Source organism: Hylobates moloch, unplaced genomic scaffold (assembly GCF_009828535.3).
Source record: "Hylobates moloch isolate HMO894 unplaced genomic scaffold, HMol_V3 SCAFFOLD_3, whole genome shotgun sequence".
In the NCBI taxonomy this organism is placed as follows: Eukaryota; Metazoa; Chordata; class Mammalia; order Primates; family Hylobatidae; genus Hylobates; species Hylobates moloch.
Genome location: NW_026652278.1, coordinates 71486861 through 71511599, shown reverse-complemented (window position 1 = coordinate 71511599; position 24739 = coordinate 71486861). Strand labels below are relative to the sequence as shown.

At 43.9% G+C, this 24739-nt stretch overlaps 1 protein-coding gene and 1 long non-coding RNA gene across 30 annotated transcripts in view; one reads left to right on the top strand and one right to left on the bottom strand.

Moving 5' to 3' along the window:
• The window catches only part of KCNMA1 (potassium calcium-activated channel subfamily M alpha 1), a 775685-nt gene that overhangs the window by 683143 nt on the left and 67803 nt on the right, over nt 1–24739 (top strand). For all 29 annotated transcript variants that reach the window (XM_032140900.2, XM_058436411.1, XM_032140879.2 and 26 more), the window contains 3 exons: nt 3925–4048; nt 8436–8660; nt 13164–13356. In XM_032140900.2, coding sequence (XP_031996791.1) covers nt 3925–4048; nt 8436–8660; nt 13164–13356 — 542 coding nt within the window. The remainder of the gene's footprint in view (nt 1–3924; nt 4049–8435; nt 8661–13163; nt 13357–24739) is intronic.
• The window catches only part of LOC116460178 (uncharacterized), a 96736-nt gene that overhangs the window by 22981 nt on the left and 49016 nt on the right, over nt 1–24739 (bottom strand). The gene's annotated exons all lie outside the window — the stretch shown is intronic.

Below are 24739 nucleotides of genomic sequence, written 5' to 3'. Positions count from 1 at the left end.
TGGCCCTTACTAGAGCCATAAATTAATCCCTCTCCCAAGCTGCTTACCTCTCATCTTCATTCTAGCAGCCTTTCTTCACCTACTCAGGGCTCTCCAGCCTTCTGATATCCAACAATGGTCCAGTACTTTCAAAATTCTTCTAGCTGTGTCTTTCTCCAATGACAGCACAGTACTTCAAACCTTCAGGATCTTCTAGGCTCGCCCAACCTTTATATGCGTATCCTCACTGTATCCCTTGCTCTTCTGGAATGTCTCAATGATAGAAAGCCCACTGTCTTGGGCAACAACTCATTTCATTTTTGAATTACTTTCAATTTTTTTAACACTCTTCCTTTTTTGGAAACATGATTTTTGTTCTCTCTAAATCTCCATGCATCATTCTTAGTCTGCTGTCAATCAGTCATACTCAATCAGTTTAATCCATCTTCTACTTGACTGTCATTGCACATCTGGAGACAGCTGGAAGGCCTGGTCTGAGTCTTCTGTACCTTAGGTTGGGTGGTATGGTATCTGGCATCTTCAGCCATGGTTTTAGGTGCCATTATTTGGCCCTTTTCATTTGGGCCTCAATTCTCTGAGTGGGTCCTACTGGCTATTAGTGGATCAACACTGCAACATGCTGAGATTCCTCTTCATTTCTCATGGTTCAGATCAAATGCTACTTTTTTTTTTTTTTTTTTTTTTTTGAGACGGAGTCTCGCTCTGTTGCCCAGGCTGGAATGCAGTGGCATGATCTCGGCTCACTGCAAGCTCCGCCTCCTGGGTTCACCCCATTCTCCTGCCTCAGCCTCCCGAGTAGAGTAGCTGGTACTACAGGCGCCCGTCACCACGCCTGGCTAATTTTTTTGTATTTTTATTAGAGACGGGGTTTCACTGTGTTAGCCAGGATGGACACGATCTCCTGACCTCATGATCCACCCGCCTCGGCCTCCCAAAGTGCTGGGATTACAGGTGTGAGCCACCGCGCCTGGCCCAAATGCTACTTTCTTTGCAAAACCTTCCTTAATGCTACCCAAATACCAGGATATAAACAGCTTTTTTCTTGGTATTCTCATATCACCTTGTGCTTTGCTGTAACACTTGCCACAAGGTACCATAACTATTGAACTATTGGTGTGTATTTTTTTTTTCTCCTGCTATCTTGTGGACCTCTCTTTGACTAGGGACTTTATCTTAATCATTACTATAGCCTCCATTCCATGCTCAGAATAGGGGATTCTTATTGGTTGCTTTACTGATTCAATTGGTTGCTTTACTGCTTATTGGTTGCTTTACTGATTCAATAAACTAAAGTTAGAATTCCAGGTACCATGCGGTCAGAGAGGGTAATGTCTTTGTTCCGGGAGGTTTTTGATGTTCCCCAGGTCAGTCTCTTTGGAGGAAATCCTATATTGTTTATATTTAAATGGTCCAGGCCAGGCTGAGAGATGTGTGGGGAGTAGAGTGTAGCGTGGCATACCTCTAAGACTTCCTGGATGCCTCTGGATGTTCCAGTGCAAATCATGGCTTGTAGCTCCAGTGTCAAATTATGCCTGGTTTCTAGAAACCTCTACCCCAGTTAATGAAGCTTGACATTAGCTGTCTTTTTTCTTTTTCTTGAAGGGCGATTGATCATCAGACTTGCTTATTTCTTTTCTGGATGAAAGTTGTAGGCCACTGTTACCAACGTCTGACTCCTTCCCAGAAAGGATCAAATATATCAAACCAAAATGTATCTCCTCTTCCCCAAGGCACATATTTTCTAAAAGTGTTTGTTTTCTGCCAGCTTGCTGTTTCATTTGCTTGCTTGCTGATGTTATGGGAACATAGTTCTGAGTATCTTTTAAATCCTAAATGCACTGGGCGCAGGTCTCAGGTCATCCTGAGGTAATACTTTCTCTCCAACCAGTAAACAGGGCAAGGGAATTTGAACCTGTCTCTATATCTTCAGGGCAAGTCCACTAATATCCTCTTGCAACTGAAATATGTTCTTCAAGGGCTGGAAAGAGTTCATTTTGTTCATTTTCTCAAACCTCCATGATGGCTTTTGTCTACCTACCTATTCCAGATAGTATTAGTAGATATCTATGCAACTATTAAAGACTCTTCAAGGACAAAAACATCCCTCAAAATTTGCTCTCACCCTGATCTGTAAATAGTTCTTATCAGCTTTTTTATCTTAACATCTTTGACTAAGTTCAGTATTTGGAAGATGGCCTGGTGGTTTACATACCTAAAGACCTCTCAACAATCCAGTCACTGAGATGCTACTACTCGGAGTGGGATTGTTCTTCTTTTAAGATCAGATATGACAGATATTCCTGTAGTAGTCTAGCATGTTCGTTGAAGATAACTTTGCAAGTTTGCTTCACATAGTATTTGTCATTTGGTGTAGTCTAAAAGCAAATTCTCAGGCATGCATAAATGCAGTGAGAAAGTTTTCTCACCTTATGTGGGAGTGGTGAGCATATTGGAGGGTCATGGTAGTTATTCAAAAGCTTAGTCCTAGGTTTTTGGGCCATGGAAGAGAGATTGCTCTCCCACTCTGTACTCTTGACATATAAGTGGGAAGTATCAGAGACATTTCAGAGGGACAAATAGTAAAAACTAAATAAAAGTCACCCTATGCAGAGCGAGACTCTGTCTCAAAAAAAAAAAAAAAAAAAAGTCACCCTCTGATGTTGAAATATAGAATTCCAAAGGTAAAATCACTTTACAATAAATTTATGGAATTTGACCCTATGTATGTTTTCTGTCTTGTGTTGACAATATTACTCAGAAAAGATAGCTTCATTGCAAGAATGGTTAAGTATAGCCGGGACAATGTCCTAATTATATGGCCAGTTTTGCAGGAAGGAACAATGACTTCCCAAACCTGGGGTGCTGAATCACTATCAGGGATAAAAGCATGGACATTGACTATGATTCAAGGTGCAGGAGCTTATTTATTGTGCTATAAGCTTGTTAGACCTGCCTGATTCCATTGCAGTTCTTAAGGTTGTCAGTGAGGCTCTGCCAGCCCACTATACGGGAGGCCTTTATGGAAGCATCTTCCTTTTCCACCAATAAACAAGGCAATAGAGGGTGAATGTTGCCCTGAGAATTTGAAACAAGTTTATTAAGATGCATCTGAGCTTGAGGCTCTCATCTAAGGAATGCAGCAGTTGGGAGGTGAAGGTGGCGGGGAGCATCATTGGATGGTTAGTGCATATACAGTTGTCAAGGCAAGGAGAGAGGGTGTTGTTTAGTATTGAAATCATGTATTCCAGATATGGGCATTTGGTAGTCAATCTGCTCTGAAGTGACATGCTGCTGAATCTTTAAAGGCTTCAGCCAGGGAGAGCAAAATCTGATTGGGCAAATTGCTAAAATATTTAAAGTGCAGCCTGTTAAAGCTTTTACTGCGAAGAGCATCACGTCAGAAGTTGTAGTCAGAAGGAGCGAGTAATTGGCTTTCCATCCTCATGCCAGTCAGTCAGCATGAGGCTCTATTCCTATTCCTTCCTCTTCATTGCCGAGGCTAATAGCAACCCTTTGGGGTGTGTGTGTGTGTGTGTGTGTGTGTGTGTGTGTGTGTGTGTGTGTGCGCGCGCGTGCATGCGTATTGGGGAGATCGAATAGCTGGTAAAATGAGAGGAAGAGGAGTGAGGTAGCCTTAAAAAGGGAGGCTGAATCCACAAAATGTTAGGAAGACCATTTAGGAAAAGAGTTGCTGAGGAAAGGCAGAAATCCTCCCTGACAAAGGTCAGCTGCACTTCCAGATGCGGGGTGGTGGTTTGGGGCAGTTGTCTCTCAAAGGATGGATTCTGTAAGCAGAATAATGGCCTTCAGTGACAACCACTTCCTCTGCATCTTTCATATCCTCTGAGATGTAATTCAGGGGGCACTTTCCATTTATAATTTATCACATTTTCCACTTAGGTTTTCCTGTCCTTTTCTCCCCAGGCATGACCCCTTGTTAATTCCTGGCAATGATCAGATTGACAACATGGACTCCAATGTGAAGAAGTATGACTCTACTGGGATGTTTCACTGGTGTGCGCCCAAGGAGATAGAGAAAGTCATCCTGGTGAGTGAGGGACTGTGCATCTGATGTTGCCCGCTTCTGCCCCAAACCACATTTGCTAGGGATGGGGTTTCCCTAGTGGGACAGTGGGATAATACTGTCCCTGGTCCTAATTATTTTTGATGATTGAAATTCTGAGCATAGATTGAAGCAGCTAGACCTCTGATCAGAACATGAGAAATATTCAGAATTTTCAGTCTCTGAATATATTGGCTCCTCATAAGAGTAGGTGAGCACTTGCTGTGGGAAAGGCATGGTGGGAGGTGGTATGAACACAATTCCTGTGGCCATGGCACTGGTGTCAGAGCCTGCCTGTACCAATTATTAGCTGCATGGTTTGGGTAATTTATTTGACTTTTTGCACTTAGGTTTTCTTATCTGTAAAAAGATGAGATGCGAATGACCCTAACTCATAGGGCTGTAGTGAAGATTAAAATCCAACATATGACTCAATAAAGTTACCTCTTATTCTTACTATTATTAAATGCTGTGAGGAAAGCTGAATGCTGCCTGTATTGTTATTGGTTTATAGCAATGTTTTGTATTCTTACAGATAATAGCCTTGCGCATCTGTGAGCTTTCTTAATGCATGTTGTAGACAGGCAAATGCATGATGATGCATGACATAATGATGACAATAATGAACTACAGTCCCCTTGGGGAGGCTGGAGCTCAGAGCCCTATTTCGTGGAAGGCTTGTGAACATCTTCATAGCAGCAGTGGGCTCACCCAATCTCTCCCAGCAATGTCAGCGTAGATAACAATCCATTCTACTCTCTGCCCTTGTTCTATTAGCAGCTTTGGGTCTTAATGCCTACATTGGCTTTCCTGCAGTTTATTGTCTTGCTAATCCATGAAAAATGGATTAATAATCAGGAAAGTCAGATGGAAGGGTTCTTTCTCCCTTGGGCCTCTAATCCCCAGATTGGTATGGGTCTGTTCCTTTCTGTCAGCCAGGAAAATCCTATCATTTCTGATGTCAGGACCACCCTTCCTAAACAAGGACTATTCTGGGTCCTCGGAATGGCTTTGTATGCTAACACACCGGACTTTCCCCTAGGCTTTATCTATGTGTATGTGTGTTCTCAATTATAAATGAGCATTAACAGCCAATACAATATCAAGCTGGAGGCTGTCTCATAGGTGGGAAAGTTGCAGGCAAGAGCACAGAAAGTCAGAATTCTTAGCAAACAGCCATTGTCCAACTGACCAGGAGTGCAAATGGTTCTACTCGCAAAGCTGCTTCACGTATGTACATTCTTTTTGTTTTGTTTTGTTTTTTTGAGACAGAGTCTCGCTCTGTCACCAGGCTGGAGTGCAGAGCCCTATCAGCTCATTGCAACCTCTGCCTCCCAGGTTCAAGGGATTCTCCTGCCTCAACCTCCCGAGTAGCTGGGACTATAGGTTCGCGCCACCACTCCCAGTTTTTTTTGTATTTTTAGTAGAGACAGGGTTTCACCATGTTGGCCAGGGTGGTCTCAATCTCTTGAGCTCGTGATCCACCAACCGTGGCCTCCCAAAGTGCTGGGATTACAGGCGTGAGTCACTGCACCCAGCCATGTATTTACATTCTGATGTATTCATGGCACTTTTGCTCTGGTGGCCTAAATTTAGCCTGATGTTACCACTTGTGGCAGGTCATAGGCTGGATGCCCTATCTGGGACCTAGGGTTTTAATGACTTGCGTGGATATTGGTGTAGTATGCATGCCAACTGATATTCAATCAACATCTCCTGCCAGCATGAAAAAGTTTAAGGAGGTGAGTTACTACTTCTATCCTATGAAAAATAACATCATTTAACAAAACATCTCCAGGAGGCCTACTATGTGCCACATACCATTCTAGTTACTGGAGATGCAATCCCTGACAACGACTGCTCTCACAGAGCTTGTATTCTAGCAGGGCGGGGCTGGGGGATGAAGAGTTATCTCTAGGTAGACAAATGAGTACTTAATAACATTTCAGATATTTATAGGATGCTTTGAAAAAAGTAAAACAGCATTGTAGGCTAGAAAGAGACTGGGAGGTGCTGTCTGGAAAGTATGATCCAAGAAGCCCTCTCTAAAGTAACACTGGGCTGGACATAAGAATGACAGGTAGGGCCAGCTACATGAGGATGCTTTGAGGTTGTGTACCCACTGGGCACGGGAAACTAACTACTTTGGGGATCCGAAGAGATACGAGATAGTCCCAATTGTAATTTCCTGGATTAATTAGAGAGAAGATATAAAATGTAACCCATGAAACAGTGTATTTAAAGCTAAGTGGTAAGACGTGCAAAATGCTATTGAAATGTAGAGCAGAAGGACTAGGGTGTGTTTAAGGGGCCAGGCAAGTCCCAACATATACACACAGGTTGTGCTTGGGTTGGGCCTGGAAGGATGCATGGGAATTCCAGATACATAGAGAAATGATCAGTTTCTCTCTCTAGTGTGCTTTAAACCCAGCAGAATCAGACACACCAGGGCTGAGGCTCTAGAATTAGGATATTCATAAGGTTCTCTGGGTGATGTAGCTGTGGCCAGTCTGAGGATGGGTGTTTTGATCCCAGATCGAAGTTCCTGGGGTCAGCATCTGTGCCTCGGCCATTCGGCTAACTGTGCCTTCCCCACCTGCCTATTCTAGAATTCACTTCCACCCTGGGCCCAGTTTATATTCCTCTGGCTTGTTGAAGGAAGCTAGCCTCCCAGGTGACCTGGCCAATTAAAAATAATTAGGAGCCCCATCACATAACAGTGTGTTATAGACTGGTTGGCTGTCTTCTGGTGGCACCCAGGCACTTGCACTTCCGTGCGGCCCAGATAACTAACTCCAGGTCTTCTGCAGGAAGTGGGGATATGTGATGTGAGCTCCCCAGTGGGTCTTCCTTGGTCACAGTTTCTAAGGCATTTCTTATAGCTTGTGTCTCCGGTTTCCCTGGACTATTGCAGAGGGAAACCAATAATGGTGACAGCCCCTGCTTTATTCTAACGATCAGGGAGTGAAAGCTAGTTTCCTCCTCTCCTTGGGGGTTACTGTAATAACCCTGACATTGTCATGAATTGCAATATTGGCATTTATACAATCAATGCAGCGGTCAATTCTAGAGATTAAATCAAGCACCGTTTGATATGTACAGTGGACATTAATATGCCTCCCCCAAAGCATTGTAAGCCACATGGGGCCATCCAGGCATGCAGTGGGTGGACAGGGATGGGAGGCATTGGACCAGAAGGAGAGTCAGAGCAAGGTCCACAGCTGGCCTCCTGGCTTCACTAGCTCAGTGAATCAAAGGACCAGCAGTGACTAAACATTTGTATTTCCTGGGAAGTTGGGGTTCTCCTCTAATAGAGTGACTGTGTTCTTTCATTTGTCTCCTTTGTAGATAGAGGTTTGGAGTTGGAAGAAGACACTGGCCTGTTGCTCTTACTAATCTCTCTCTAGCCCCTTGTAATGATTATTTGGGGAGATCTTTTCTCTGAATGATTTAAGCAAAACAGGCCCCTCCAGAAATGTCCCTGGAAACTCCAAGGCAGCATTGGACAGGGGTCAGCAAACTTTTTCTGTAATAAGTCATATAATGAATAATTTAGGTTTTTCAGGGTATAAGATCTCTGTTGCTACTGATCAGCTCTGCTGTTGTAGCATAAAAGCAGCCATAGGCAATACCTAAATGTATGAGCATGGCTGCATTCCAATACAACTTTATGGGAATTTGAACTTTATGTAATTTTCACAGATTATGACAAAGTCTTCTTTTGATTTTTTTTTTCAACCATTTTGAATCACAAAAACCATTTTTAGGTCACTGAACATACAAAAGAATGTAGGGGGCCAGATTTGGCCTGTGGGTCATAGTTTTCCACTCCTGGCTTTAGGTAGCATGTTCTACCTGCTGATGCATGGACATCTCACTGATAAGTCTAGAATTCGAAACTCAAATTTCTCCAACTGAGCCCAATGCAGGCATCTGACCATTTTGTCATCATCTCAGCAAGCAAGCCAGAAAAGGCAGCTCATTTAATCAACAGTTTCACGGAAACTAAGACTTCTCTTTCCAAACAGCATAAATATTCCTTTTCCTTTTTATTTTACCTCCTGAAAGTTATTATGAAGATCTGCTCACACGTATTTATGGCATATCTTTCTTAAATCTTTTGTCAAAGAAGGTAGCAATGTGTATGGCTATACATTTGGATAGATTTATCACAAAAATATAATACATATACACATGCTCAAATTATAGCTCTATATGGCACGTATATAACATTGATGAAATAAAAATAATAGCACATAGTAAGCTCTCAGCAAATATTTGTTTGATTCTTTGCACAAATGATTTTTTTCATTCCTTACGACAGCCCTATGCAGTCTTCTCTCTGACTCTTACCCACTTCTCCCTGTTGTAGACTCGAAGTGAAGCTGCCATGACCGTCCTGAGTGGCCATGTCGTGGTCTGCATCTTTGGCGATGTCAGCTCAGCCCTGATCGGCCTCCGGAACCTGGTGATGCCGCTCCGTGCCAGCAACTTTCATTACCACGAGCTTAAGCACATTGTGTTTGTGGGCTCTATTGAGTACCTCAAGCGGGAATGGGAGACACTTCATAACTTCCCCAAAGTGTCCATATTGCCTGTAAGTCCAAGGTCACATTATTGATGCCTTTTCTTCTTTTCATTCACATAAGAAAATCCCGGATGGATATAATAGTTGTAGCTTTGATCACGCCCGTGCTTCTTCATCTGGGTATGGGCCTGAGGACTCAGCACTTCCCCTATGCTCTGTCAAGGAAAATCCAAACCCTGGGAGACCTTATTAAAAGGAATTTGCAGCCAAGTTCAGTCCCTCATCAGGGATGAAGTTTAGCTTGTATCAAGTATATTAACCATATCAGTGTCTAAACACTCTCTCGCTCCTGCCTATACAAAACCTAGAGCATTGTTATATTATGATGTTTATAGTAAGGATTTGCTTATAGAACTATTTACAGCATTATACTTATGGCATTTTTAATGCTTGAAGAAACCTTGATCTGTGCCACCTTCTGTTTTTAACTAAATAAATGCAAATAACAGAGTTCTTTATTTCTGCTGTACAGAAGGCCAACTCCTTCTGCAGCTCAGCCCCTAACCCCTGTTCATTTAGAAGTCCAGCAATGTGTTCATGGTTGTGTTTGTGTGTGTGTGTGTGTGTGTCCATGTGTGCATGTGTGCATGATATTCTTGACTGCAAAACATTAGGACTTCAGTTTGAAAAAATAGTCTGGGACTCCACAATTTAGTGTGAGGATATGGGATTTAGGAGTCATGTAATTAACTACTTCTTAATCATAATGAATGCATAGTCCACAAACTCTCAAAACATTGTAGAGAATTATGCATTTCAACATTTGATGTAATTCTCCACATCACAAATTCATGCAAATCTCACTTATCCTCCAAACATTTGTCTTGTAAGTTCACATCCCTAAAACTGAGAAACAGGGGCCAGGTGCAGTGGCTAATCCCTGTAATCCCTGCATTTTGGGATGCTGAGGCGGGAGGACCACTTAAGCTCAGGAGTTCATGAGCAGCCTGGGCAACATGGTGAGATCTCTTCTCTACAAAAAGTTAAAAAAATTAGCCTGATGTGGTGGCGTGTGCTTGTAGTTCCAGCTACTTGAGAGGCTGAGTTGGGAGGATCACTTGAGCCTGAGAAGTGGAGGCTGCAGTGGGCTATGAAAGCACCACTGCACTCCAGCCTGGGCAACAGAACAAGACCCTGCCTCAAACAAAAACAAAAACAAAAACTGAGGAACATGGATTTCTCTACATGTCAAAGTCTGGGTTTTTTCCCACTTACAAAGCTAAAATCTATTATTTCTGTTATCAGCTTCCAAAACCTCAGAAATGTGGGGAAAAAGAGCCAAGTAATATAATTCATTAAAGAACACGTAAGAATCTATCCACAAGTAGTACTTGTTACTCATTAGATGCCACCATGTGTCTTTACATAATGCCTGGCACAATAGGGACTCAATAAATATTTAAAGGAGTGAGAAAAAGATCAGACAGTTATCTTTTGGATGCTGGGCCAAAAACCCACTGCCTTAGTGAGCACAGGAAATTGAAAATAGTTACCTATAAACAAACAGTCATACACAGAGGAGAGCATAAGCATATAGATACTTTGCTAATTCCAGAAATATGGTCGAGTTGATTATATGATTCCATGGCTATCTTTCTTTTTTTTTTTTTTTTTGAGACGGAGTCTCGCTCTGTCACCCAGGCTGGAGTGCAGTGGTGCGACCTCGGCTCACTGCAAGCTCTGCCTCCCGGGTTCACACCATTCTCCTGCCTCAGCCTCTCCGAGTAGCTGGGACTACAGGTGCCCGCCACCACGCCCGGCTAATTTTTTGTATTTTTAGTAGAGACAGGGTTTCACCATGGTCTCGATCTCCTGACCTCGTGATCCGCCCGCCTCGGCCTCCCAAAGTGCTGGGATTACAAGTGTGAGCCACCGCGCCCAGCCTTCCATGGCTATCTTTCTATCATGTGCTCCTCCACATAGTCCCCTGACCTCTAAAAGTGTCTTTGTAAAGGGTTTATTATTTTACCAGGATACATGAGTCTGTGTGTGTATGTGTGTGTAGAGAGATGGGTATATGTGTGATATTTGGTATTTGTGTGTGTGTTTTGTGTGTTTGTGAGTGTTTCCTCCTGTATGACCTTTTTTTTGTTTGTTTTTGTTTGTTTGTTTGGTTTTTTGTTTTGAGACCGGGTTTCACTCTTGTTGCCCAGGCTGGAGTGCAATGGCATGATCTCGGCTCACTGCAACCTTCACCTCCTGGGTTCAAGTGATTCTCCTGCCTCAGCCTCCTGAGTAGCTGGGTTTACAGGCGTGCACCACCATGCCTGGCTATTTTTTTGTTGTTGTATTTTCAGTAGAGACAGGGTTTCACCATGTTGGCCAGGATGGTCGCAAACTCCTGACCTCAGGTGATCCACCCACCTCGGCCTCCCAAAGTGCTGGGATTACAGGCATCAGCCACCGCACCCGGCTCTGTGTGCCCTTGTACACATTCACTCATCTGTCTTCATATTTATGAATGAACTGTCATCTTTGCAGGTCCTTTCAAACCCTCTGAAATTTAACATACTCAAGCACAATAGATTTTCACAAAATCGGCCTTCACCTATGTCTTTACAGAGTTTATTGGTTAAACAGTACCCTGCCCATAGGGCCAGCCCAGAGAAACATAAGCGATTTCTATGTATGTCATTTGTATTTCTTGTAGTTTGAAATCACTTGTGTACAACTGCACAGGGATCATCTTATATCACAATTACGGCTGGCTTCCCTACAAGGTGAAAATTAAAAGAATATGGATGCAAGCAATTGAAGCTTATGCACTGGCAAAATGGTTCAGGAAGTTGGTTGGACTTGTTTTGTACCAAGAAATCACAGGAGAAGAGGGCGTTCTCCTTCTCTCAAAAAGACGCTGCTCCAGAGCTTGGAACTAGTTGTGTCTCAGCAGCAACCACAGTGCTAAATGCCCCTTCCTCCATAGTTGCACAATATTTTAGGTCCTGAGAATAGAATCATGACTACCAGTGACTCATAAAAGAGGGTAGATAGGCTCCATCTCTGCAGCCAAGTCTCTTCTTCTCAAAGCCAGTTTCTCCAGAAAGGCAGATTAGAGGAGGACATTCACAGATACGTGACAGTTGGCAAACCCTTGGTCTACACAATCAGTGAGTTGAAGGTAACTCAGGTAACCACACAGGCAAAGAGGAAGCTAGATTCAGGCTAGAGGACCAATGAAGCTGGTGGCCAGACAGGAGCCCCAAAATGATGCTGCATGGCCACTGGGGAGCTATGGCATGGGGTGGCTTGATGATTTTGCTGTGGCTCCACCCGAAGACACAGAGCATGTGGAGGCCATGGCCCTGTCCTAACCTAACCCTTCTATTTTCCCTGTGCTTGCATTCCCGGACTCTGTTGTTACCTCCTGGATCTGGGATTTTTCCACTGTCTTTTGTTGTTATTTTTTATGTTAAAAAATCTGTTTACTGGCTTATTTATTTTTTAAATGTACCTGTAATATACAAATATGTTCTTGTTATAAAATATTCAAACAATATAGAAGTATATAAAGTGAAAAGCAAACTTTCCCCTCACCCCCACCAATCCTATTTCGCTTCCCAGAGGGAATTACCATTATTAGTGTAATGGCTATTTTTCCTGTGCTTTCCTTCCAAATTTACATACATTTATATATACGTAATTTTATTTTGTGGTTTTTTTTTTTTTTACATAAATGAAACTATACTTTTTTTTAACTGCTCTAGAACTTTTTTTTTCACTTCCCCCTCTATCTTAGAGAGGCTTCTAAACCGATGCCTGCATGGAGAGCCAGCTCTACCTCTTTACCTCCTGCATACATTTTCACTGTGTGCATGTCCAAAAGTATATTTCACCATTCCTATGTTGTTGGACAATTAGGCCATTTCCCTGTGTATTTTTTTCTTGCTGAAAATATGCAATAAAATATATGACCTGAAGCTTAACTCCTTTCCATATTCCTTTTGCATTGCACACATTAATTCCACTCCATCCATAGCCTCCAAATTGAGCCGCACATCCAGGCCCACCTCATCACTCTGTGCTCACTGGCCATTTCCCCTTGGCTGCATTGGAACTGCTGTCTTTTGCCTGAGACGGAAGTGACCCGCTATTAAATAAACAGGCACTTGAAACCCACCCCCTCGTTACATTCTGAAAGCCAGAGGTTGCCACAGGACAGTTACTTAAATCAAGACAATTTCCAGGCAGGAAGAAGATGTAGAACCCTGGCATTATTCCTCTCCCGTGTTTGTTAGTAATAGCTTGATTGAGTATTGAGAGCAAGCTTAAAATGCTGCCATCAGCACCGACTACCCTTTAGATTAGCACACAGCTCCTATTCCCTTGAATGTAGTTAGGCCAGCTTAATGTCAAGGCATAAAAAAGATACTTGTTAAATAATTTCCCAAAGCTCCGACTCAATCTTTAATTTGTTTTTATTTTTTTCCTCTTTCCCTCTCCTCTCACTTTTGCTCCTCTCTCTCTCTCTCCGTCTCTCCCCCTCTGTTTTTTTTTCTTTCCTCTATGCCAAAGGGTACGCCATTAAGTCGGGCTGATTTAAGGGCTGTCAACATCAACCTCTGTGACATGTGCGTTATCCTGTCAGCCAATCAGAATAATATTGATGATACTTCGCTGCAGGACAAGGAATGCATCTTGGCGTCACTCAACATCAAATCTATGCAGTTTGATGACAGCATCGGGGTCTTGCAGGCTAATTCCCAAGGTAAGGACAGCCTGTAATACTTCTTTGCTGTGCCTACGGGGGACAGGGGCTGGCAAGAGGGATATCCTTCACTCAGTAATTCAAAGAGGCTCACATCAGCCTGCCTGGCAGTGAAACCTGCAGTCGCCATGATGGCTTTCAAAGGGGCATCTGCTGCCTCTTCTTTGCATTCTGGAATGCAGGCTTGAGACCTGGTCACCCACACACAGACTAGGTTGCCTTTCCAGAGGATAAACAAGCCTTTAAATAGCCACCCCCTCAGCTTTCCCAAGGAGTGGCTTCATGACCAGTGTCATCAGCTAAATGTCAGAGCACTGAAAAGAAGCTGGCTGCATAATTCTGACCGTTTCCTTCCAGTATATGTTTTTGCCATTGAGCTGGGATGGGAGTGAAGCTTTGCTATTGTTAGAGCTGCCTCTAGGACTCTGCTGACTGAGGGATGGTAATCTCTGGAGAGTGGCAACTCTATGGACACTAAAAGTCATTTAGCAAATGGTGACACTTAGACCACACATTTTCCTATAGGAGGCAAAGCAGCCTTAAGTGACACACATCTGCCTTCCTACTCTGCCCCTAGTCTTTCCTGTCATTTGCTTTGGGACCCTGGGCAGGTGGTTACAAGTAAAGATGTCTAGGGGTCTCAGAAAGGCAACACAGCAAAACCTTCATAACAAATGACCTCTGTAATCAAGATCTGGCAGGATAGGATGCAAAGCATTTTCCTTTGAGTGACACCTCCGTGTAGGCTTGCCATAAATTGGAGGATCGTTGTTACAGATGAGCTACCAGAGGGTGGCATTGGCTGCCTGATGGGGACCGGAATCCCATCAGTCCAGGATGGAAAGCCGTAGGAGCACAGCCCGTGAGAGCTATGGCTACTGGGATATGAAGCATCGCCTTATTGATAGCTGGGCAAGTGTCTGACCTCCTCGCCATTATGCCAGGCTTTCTAGAAGCTCAGCTGAATCATGCATCCTGGATCTGTGAGCTACATTATTTTTTGTCAACTTGACATCACCACCACTGCCTTCTAACATTTGCGTAGCATTGCAGAAAACCCAGGAACAATAGTTCCTAGAATCCTCTTCCCTGCGTGGCTCTGGGCTAGAGTCAGCTGGTGGGAAATGGGCACTGGGGTGAGATTTGGGAAGTGGAGGAGAAAGATAGGCTTTGATTCTTTGGAGGCAACTGCAGCCAGACCCTGGCAGACCTAGGTTCAAATCATCTATCAGATGAGCTTTCTGGGAGCCAGTGTCTTCACTGCTATGGACTGAGAGAGGGACTGGGGCTTCTCTGAGGATCTTGAGATTCACAGCAGCTTCTGGTCAAGCTTAAGAGAACCTTCCCCTTTGGTGTTGCATGTGAAATGGCTTCTGTCCTTCTGACATCACCCCGATACAGCCTGAAGCCTAATTTTGACCTCTCCATGCCACCATCCTCCCTGCCATACCCAAATCTAAATCTTGGTATCCACCTGCTCAGCTGTGCTTGCAGGACAGCACAACATGTGAAGGCCTAGGAGAGGCTCTGAGCTTACTCCTAGCTGCATCCTGAAGAGGTAGAGCCCGCCTCCTGTGCGGCCTGCCCGGGTAGCACAGGCGAGAAAGGATGTGAGAAGACAGTAAGCTGACCTTCTAGGAGGTGAAAGAGGCAAGCTGGCATTTGGTTCCTGCCTTTAAGCCCTTGACCTTCAATATGTGTCCTCTCTGCCCTGCCCCAGTATGGATGTCTGTTGGGGCAGCCTGTTAGAGTTACAGAATCTCATGGCCCATCCCAGACCTGCTGGGTTAGAATCTGCATTCCAACAAGATCCCCAGGTAACTCAAATGCGCCCCTTTAAAGCATGAACAGGATGTGACCAACCCTTGGTAGATGCTCCTCCTCTCCTGGGGAGGAGTGAACTATCAAGGGGAAAGGAAAAAAGTGAAAGCAATGATTCTCCCTTTAAGTACAGACAGAAGGCAGCAGGAGGAGGCAGGAAAACACTCCCTTTCCCAAAAAGGCCTGTTTCCTCCAAACTCAATCATGATTTTCCAGGGCCACAGATTAGAATCTCAGTGTATAATTTAGTTACATACACATCTGATATAGGTGTTCCTTCCAGTTCTCTTAAACCTTATCCCAGCCTCTTAGATCCTATATAAAGGCCAAACTGGTAACAACTCTTCCACTCCCCGGTGCCCAAAGGTCTTCTTTATTCTTTTATAGCACAGGATAAGCAAGAAAAATAGGTTTTGACAGGAGATATGGAGGAAAGAGAAAGGGAGCTTAATTTTCCTCCAAAGAAAAAAAGGGCACTCTTTCTTTTGTATACACACATGCACACAGTTATGGTCTGAGTGTTTTTGTCCCCTCCACCTACTCCCTGCCAAATACATACATTAAAATCCTAACCCTCAAGGCGATGGTATTAGGTGGTGGGGCCTTTGGGAGGTGTTTAGGTCATGAGGGTGGAGCCCTTATGAATGAGACTGGTGTCCTTATAAAAGAAGCCTGAGGCCGGGCACGGTGGCTCATGCCTTGGGAGGCTGAGGCGGGTGCATCACCTGAGGTCAGGAGTTTGAGACCACTTGGCCAACATGGCGAAACCCCATCTCTACTAAAAATACAAAAAAATTAGTCAGGCATGGTGGCGGGTGCCTGTAATCCCAGCTACTCCGGAGGCTGAGGCAAGAGAATCACTTGAACCCGGGAGGTGGAGGTTACAGTGAGCCGAGATGGCACCACTGTATTCCAGCCTGGGCAACAGAGCAAGACTCTGTCTAAAACAAAATAAAATAAAACAAACAAACAAACAAATAAATAAAGTAAAAGAAGCCTGAGAAAGATCCCTCGTCCCTTCTGTCATGTGAGGACACTGCGAGAAAGTCCTCACCAGAGACTGAACATGCCAGCGCCTTGACCTTGAACTTTCCGTTCTCCAGAACTGTGGGAAATAAATGTCTGTTGTCTATCAGCCACCCAGGTTATGGTGTTTGCTACAGTGGCCCAAATGGACTAAGATAGCACACATGACAGAAGAAGGCAGAGGATGTGTTTCTATGCTCAGCAGTGATTCTTGTAGACCCCTGGTCAGCAGTGGAGAGGAGCATCTGTCTCTCACTAGCCAGCAGTCTGTTCTGCTCCCTAAGAGAGAGTGTCAAAGCTCTAGGCCCACCAAGACTTTATGTCCCATTGTTTTCTTGTCTGTCTGCTCCTCTCTTGTTTTTGAATACTGTTCTCTGGTGACACTCCAACCTTGTAAAGGCAGTGGTCCAGTGGGAGCCATCAACACAGAGAAATCGCTTCTTCTCCAGTGCTCACCTTTGGCTGCAGACCCAGCACCCCACTCCTTGGGCTCCTCCCAGCCTGTGAGCTGACTCTGTGAGCTGAGTTTCTCTGCCGTTCTATATCTGAGACCCTTTTGACTAACTGGAGTGCCCACTGGCCTCAGATACTTTTGTCATCCTTCATCTGGGAGTTTGGCATGATCAAGCTCCAAGGGAATAGGGATTATGGGGAACAAAAAGGATTTCATGTTACTCTCCTTTTTTTTTCTTTTCTTTTCTTTCCCTCCCTCCCTTCCTCCCTGCCTTTCTCTCTTTCTTTCTCTCTTTCTTTCTTTTCTTTTTCTTTCTTTCTTCCTTCCTTTCCTTCCTTCTTTCTTTTTTTTTTTTTTGAGGTAGAGTCTCTCTCTGTTGCCCAGGCTGGAATGCAGTGGTGTGATACCAGCTCACTTCAACCTCCACCTCCTGGGTTCAAGTGATTCTCCTGCCTCAGCCTCCCAAGTAGCTGGGATTACAGGTGCGTGCTGCCACACCTGGCTAATTTTTGTATTTTTAGTAGAGACAGAGTTTCACTATGTTGGCCAGGCTGGTCTCAAACTCCTGACCTCAGGTGATCCACTCACCTTGGCCTCCCAAAGTGCTGGGGATTTCATGTTACTCTTATCATTTTGGAAAACAAGTCTAACTTCCTCTGAGTGATAACTACACAGATTTCTGGCCACTGACACCTTGCTTTCACTCTTATGTATTCTACGGTTCTTTATGGAACCTCATGCTCTGCATTGTCTGAAGAACTGTCTCCATGTCTCTAGAACCTCGCTGGGTAGAAATGTGGACTCAGGACAAATGTCATGCTCTTGGGCCAGAATATACATGCAACCCTATGGAAAGCTTTCCTAACATGATATAATTTAGTATGAAAAATGTGCCTTCACATTGAGAAAGTAGATCCTTCATTGGACAGCTGCCACTGCATGTTATTAGGGCTCCTAGACTAACAAAGCCTCTCTTTTCTCTTCTGTTCTCTTTTCACATTCCCGTTTGATGTCACTTTTCTAGCCCACATGGTGTCAGAACTGACCCAGCCTAGGGATTCTGGACTAGACACTTTCTGAAAAGACCCAAGATGTGATGGTTTGTTGTCAAAAACAATTACAGAAAAAGGTGGCATATCCCAAGCCAGATGGTATATCCGATGTGACAGTTGGGTCTATGAGATGCAGTTTTAATATACAGCAGACAAAACTGCAGTGACAATTATATAAAGCAGATGAAGCTGCTTCTTGCTGGTCAGCAAACATCAGCTCAGAACCACTTTATAGCTCTTTACCAGCAACTAAGTGCCTTTATTTACAGAGTGCCTGTCACTTCCCTTTGGCTGGAGAGCTGGTGTATTATTTAGCACGCATTTATCTGGGGAAAACATTTCAATTTAAATCAGCTGGTACAACAGTGGCTCTTGCCAGACTGTTTTCCTGTGGTTGAAAAAGATGAGAACTGAGCCTGATCTTGGAAGAAAGGGTGAGCAGAGGGAGGCAGGGTCCGCTCTCTGAGCTGCTTCAGTTCATATCTGAAAAGAGGGAGCATGCCATGGCATTTCCCATTCTGCTTTCATATTGTTTGGACATGATGATCTTGTAGTTGCTTCCTGCTTACCCTTCCATGAAGGGTAACTCCAAAGGAAAAGAAAAAGGAATAAATGGCTGTTCTCCATGCATCAGGCACTCTAAAGGCCCAGAACACAAAGGTGACAAAAGGTTGCTTGGATTCAGCCACTCACTATGCTTGCAGGACTCAGGTGAGTGGAGGAGGTATCCCCATAAACAATGACAGTCTAAGGAAACAAGGACGAGGCTAGAAATAGAGGAAGACAAAGGGATCCTTGGCTTATGTATTTTGAGGAATTGAGAAGGCTTTCAAGAAGAGGTGGCATTGGCCAGGCATGGTGGCTCACGCCTGTAATCCCAGCACTCTGGGAGGCCAAGGCAGGTGGATCACAAGGTCAGCAGATCGAGACCATCCTGGCTAACACGGTGAAACCCCGTCTCTACTAAAAATGCAAAAATTAGCCAGGCCTGGTGGCATGCCTCTGTAGTCCCAGCTACTTGGGAGGCTAAGGCGGCAGAATAATTTGAATCCAGGAGGCGGAGCTTGCAGTGAGCCGAAATCATGCCACTGCACTCCAGCCTGGGCGACAGAGCAAGACTCCATCTCAAAAAAAAAAAAAAAAAAAAAGAGATGGCATCTGTGGATGACTTGAATACATGTGGCTATGGCTATGGAGCACTTGAAATTTAGGAATTGAATTTTTCCTTTTAATTTAATTTTAACAAATTTATAAAAATTTAAAGTGACCCATAGCCAGTGGCTACCATATTGGATGGTGCAGTCCTAGAGTGTAGACTTGTCTTGCTAAGGGTTTGGATTTGGGGGAGTCATCAAAGATTTATAGGAAGAGGGTAATTAATTCCATGCTTGAAAAAGATAACAGGTGGAGGCAAAGCGAGCTGGCTTGAGACGCAGAGAATGGAAGTGAGGGCAGAGGTCCCTGGGGATGTGTTAGAGGGACAGGGACAAGTACAATTTAGCCCCAATACAGGGTACATGTGAGGCAGCAGGGAGAGATGAGGCTGAAATGTGGGTTGGGCATTGAGGAGTTTCTTTTCTTTCTTGAGTTAGGAAGCTGTAAATAATTTTGTATGTGTTTATGAGTTAGGAAGCTGTAAATAATTCACTAGGCACTGGGGAGCTACAGAAGGTTTCAAAGCAAAAGAGTGATGGGATTGGACCTGAGCTTTAGGGAGATGGATCTGGCAGCCCTGTGAAGCATTGTTTGGAGTGGAAAGGAAGAAGATGCAAGGACTCTGGTTAGGAACTGTGGCTATCCAGATGGAAGCCTGAAACCTTGGACTGGAAAAAGAGTGGGAGGTTCTAGAAGGAGTCACTGTAGATACAAAACAGTCTGCATGGACGTGTGTTTCCTTCTGGGGGTCAGAGGATGGCAGAGTGGAGGGACAGGATGCAGGAGAAAGCAGTGTTGGGAGGATTGGGTTTTAGTCATGGTTTATTTCCACGGGGACTTAGTGGAAAATCCAGATGGGCATGAAAAGCTGACGGGTGGAAATGAAGTCCTTAATCCAGGAAAAGTTTGCTTCTAGCGATCTGGCCCATTGCTCTGAGGAGCAAAGGAGAGCCTCAGAGAGAGGGAGAGAGGCAAGAGAATTGCAGGACAGAAGTATACGGACCATCTTAGAAAGAGAGGGTAGAGGAAAACTTTGGTAGAAGCCGGAGAACCAAAAGCTGAGCCTGTCCCGAATGTCCCAGGGGAGGGAGGAGCCAAGATCTCAAACCCAAGACATATGTCCACTGCCTTTTTTCCATATTCTGTGCCTCTTTATAGATACACACACACATACACACACGCGCGTGCACACACACACACACACACAGCTTTCCTCCCGCCTTCCCTGACCTGAAGCTATAGTTACACTAAATGAACATCCACATCTAAGCGGACACTCTCCTTTCTCCACATTTCAACAAAGGTTAAGAGCCTCAAGTAGGGAATGACATTTTTCTTTGGAAGTATGGCAGCAGTCCTTGGAGAGACAGCATTAATTGGGGGCATAGGGTACACCTTCCCTATCCTAAAGTCTGAGATGTCTTTTACTGTTCCAAAGACGAAAATGTGATTTCTCTTTTATCTTTGTGTGAGACAATGTGGATTAGGATCTCTAAATTACTGGATGACAAAAAGCAGAACTAAAAGGGCCTTCCTAAAGTGGAACTCTGAGATCAAATCCACAGGATAGAATGCATTGAGGACCTCTGCATGTTAATTTTCAAATGATCAATAAAGACAGGCTAGATAAACCTTGGTGATAAAAGCATCATTTCTTTTGAGCAGTGATTGTTTCATCTTTGTTGGGATAGGAGGGAATGTGTCAAGAGCTATGAAGATTTGAAGGAGAATTTTGACAAACAAACAAAAAAATGTTGTAAAGAGGACAGCCAGAATGGGGCAGTGCCTGGACAACATGTCACTTGCCAAGTGGTTAAGAGAACAAAGTCAGCAGGCTTAAAGGGCCATTTAATCTTCTGCTCCATTGGACAAAAACCAGGGCCAATGGTTAATAATTAAGGAGAACGGGATTTTAGCCCAACGTAAGGAAGATATTTCCAGAACAGCATGGACCGCCTGCAAATGCAGCGAGCCTCCTATCCCTGACTGTCTCTTTTCCAAAGGAGAGTAACTGACACACTCTTTGTGATGGGAGGGAGATTGGTAGAGAGATGAGTTCTGTGGTCCTTTATAACTAAGGATATCCAGCATGTTCTTGATTTTTATTACATAGGGGTCTGTGTTTTATATGATTTGCATTGTAACTCCAGAGGGAGAGCTATGGTGTTTGTCAGGATTGGGGTCAAGAGTCTTTTAGTGGAAGTGTTCATGTCCTTCCTGAACGGCACTGTCTATGTGTTTACAGATGGGGAGCGGACGGCATTGGGGTGAGCAGCTGCACATCTGGCTTTTCCATTAATTGGACAGACCACCCCATCTTCAACTTCCACGCCACCCTTCCACACCTGCCTTTTTCCCAGGGCTCTGCCTTCTCCCGCTTCTACAAGCCTGGCTTTCCTGACCCCCAGGCTGCTCTCTGTTTCTTGCAGATGCACCTATACATGTATCCTCACAGACATTCCCCCTCCTCGAAATCAGAGAAGCATTTTTTCAGCTGCTTCCATATAACATTTCATTACCACAATATTCTCTCTCAATTCTGAAATGGTGATAGGGGAGAAGCCATTTCTCTTTATACCCACTGAACGAACAAAGCTCGGCGCTGAAATATTTTTCTTCCGTTGTAACTGAAACTGCTGTTGGCTTCCGTCCCAAAAACCAGAAAGACAATTATACTTAACTGTTTAGAGATTTATAAATACCACACTGGAGTAGCCTCTAGGTAGTAACTTTAGATACCCAGCCCAATAATTTTCTTTTATTGGTTTGTGATTTAGATCTTATTTTGAGTCCTCTATAATAAGAGTAGTACATTTCATTAAAAGAGCTTACTAAACAATAAAGAAAATCTGGCTTAGGGCTCTGAGCAGGTCTCAAGTACAGAAAGGGGCCTGCCCTGTTACATTTCTTCCGTGGATGTCACAGGATGAATCTCATCACAAGAATCTCAGGTGCAGATGTATTTCAGCAAAGCAGCAATTGCAGCTGTTTTCTAAATGACTTCAACTTAGGAGAATTTTTCCTATGTAGCCTATTTCATCACATGAGAGATCCTCTTTAACCCTGCCATTTACTATTCTGGTAATGTATTCCTAGCAAGAGAAACAAGGAAAAACAACAGCAGCAGCTATAATAAGAGACTGAGAAACTTGGACTACTTTTTGAACTCATGGAGGGTTTTTATGCCCTCCATACATGAAAGACTTTATTGGAGAGTGGATGTGCAGAAGAAAAAGTAAAAACAGACAGAATCATCTTTTCCTTCCAAATGCATGCAGAGCAGATTCACATCCCCACTCAGTCTGTGCCCAGCTGTCACGAAGGGAAATCTTAGCTTCAGAGACAGAAAGCAGATGTGGGGTGGTCTTGGGGTTGGACTGAACTTATGGATTTAGCATCTGGCTCTCACGTGCCAGTTTACTCCTCAAAATTTGTGTGCCTAGTTAATGCCTCTTTTAAAAAAATGTAATTTTTTTTTTTCAGGTGAGCCATACACCAGGCACCTTCCTATGTAATATCTTACTTAATCTCCCTGACAACCTGCTGAGGGAGAGTTACCACCTTCATTTTACAGATGAGAAAACAGAGACTCAGGGGAATTAGGCACTTTTCCCATAGCCTTATAGCTAGTCAAGGGCACGTGGAGTTGATCTCCAAACATCTGATTTCAAAGTCTATGCTTTTCTCAGCACATCAGCCTGTCTCATAAAAGGCAAGCGTTGTCCTGATGAGAATGGGCCTGAAGCTATACATGTACTTTCAAGGGTCACGGGGGCACCCCCAGGACAAACACTCAAGGGGATGAAAGTGCTCAAGATGTGCCAGCCTCACTTCTAAGCTGGTCCTTGCACCCAAGGGGCTGAAGTTTGTTTTCAATGGTTCTTGTCTCCGTGAATCCCCATTTTTTGAGCCCCTTGACCCTAGCTGTTCCAACAATGAGAGATACTAGGATTCTGTTGGCTTCAGTCTTCCTTGCTACTACCACTGGACAAATGAGTAAATCTGGGGGCAATGTGAAGCACTGTGCTTAGCCTGTCTCTGTGAGCAGTATGACTGTTGGAGTCTTTCTCTTCTGTTTTTCTTGTGAATATAGATTGGACTTTGAAGCTGTAAGGAAGAGGGTGGAATACTTGAGACCTAGCTGTTACTTTCTTTGTGAAGACACTTAAATAACATTTTTAGGGTTTATTTACTCCTTCCATGCTCAAGTGGAAGTTTCTATGACAGGCAGCAGATGAGAATGAAGAGACCACTGTAGTGCCCAAAGCCTAGGCTCAGAAAATGGTCCAGAGAAATTGTCTTATAGAGGGGAAACCACAGCTGTAGAATCAGAGAAAAGTAAAGGAAGTCTTGTAATCCCATGGACCCTCTAAGACACCTCATGAAATTCTGGATGAGGATAGGTCAGCTACCCTATCCTGAGTGTCAGTTTGGTTTGCATCCTATGCCTGAGGTTAGTGCCCCTGTTCTCTCCATAGTCTATGCTGTCATAGAAGTAATGGGATCTATAGGCAAAAGGGACAGAAACATAAAATAGGTTGTATGGAACAACTTTGACACACATACTTAACGATACAGGGCTTGGAACATTCCAGTGTATTCCTTGTTCAGAGTGTGAGCCATTTCATTCGATACACCTGCTGTGAAGATAGCACACATGCCTCAAGCTGGCAGATAAATCTAGCCAGCTATTCAGTGCATTTTTGTCTTCACCTATTCTCTTATAGGCAAAAACTCACGTGCAGTCTTAAAAACTTTACTTCTTTTCTTAAAAGCGACAAGAGCGAAATTCTATCTCAAGAAAAAAATAAAGAAATAAACGGCTCTGAGGCCAGATGCAGTGGCTTATGCCTGTAATCCCAGCACATTGGGAGGCCGAAGCAGGTGGATCACTTGAGGTTGGGAGTTCGAGACCAGCCTGGCTAACATGGTGAAACCCCATCTCTATTAAAGTACAAAAATAAGCCTGGTGTGGTGGCGCATATCTGTAGACCCAGCTACTCCAGAAGCTGAGGCAGGAGAATCACATGAACCCAGGAGGTGGAGGTTGCAGTGAGCCGAGATTGCGCCATTGCCCTCCAGCCTGGGTGACAGAGTGAGACTCCATCTCAAAAACAAAACCAAAAACAAACAAGCAAAATAAAAAAAAAAAAAACAAGAAAAAAGAAGTGGCACTGCAAAGAAGCCAACTGATTTATAAATGACTTTAGTTCTGGATTTATTGAACATTTAAGGATATGGCTAGTCCTTAAATGCTTCAATTATACTTCATGGAATGGTCTGGAGGAAAATTATTTTCTGAATTCTAGAAAAGCAGGATAGTCCTTGAGCATCTTGTTACAGATCTCCAGGAGAGATGTTCTACCAGATGTTTTCAGTGTCCCATACATGCCACCACGCAATGTGTTATGAGAAGGCAGAGGTGGCTTTGGGCTGTGGTAGTCGGGAAAGACTCCAGAGTAAAGGGACCAGAATTTGAAAATAAGTGTGATTAACATAAATAAAAGTGCCGACAGGCATGTGGAAAGGGCTGAAGCTGAGTAATAGAAGGCACAGAAACAGGAAAGGCCAAGTGTATTTCACAGAGGGTCACCTGGCTATTTGTGTACTAATGGTATAACCGAGGTACTTAAAGGGCTCACTATGTCAAAGGAAATGCTTGTAGGTGGGCGCACTGTTAACCTGAGTAGATCCTCCAAAGAAGAGCCTGTTCTATTGTTTTGCTGAACTCTTCATGCTCACCAACTGCCAGAAATCTTTTTAAATGCTTAGCACAGCACCTCACACCTAGTAGACACTTAGTAGAGTTTGTGGAGGGGATGAATACATGAATAAATGATTTAATCCTGCTATCTGTTGTTTGCAGCCTGTTCCC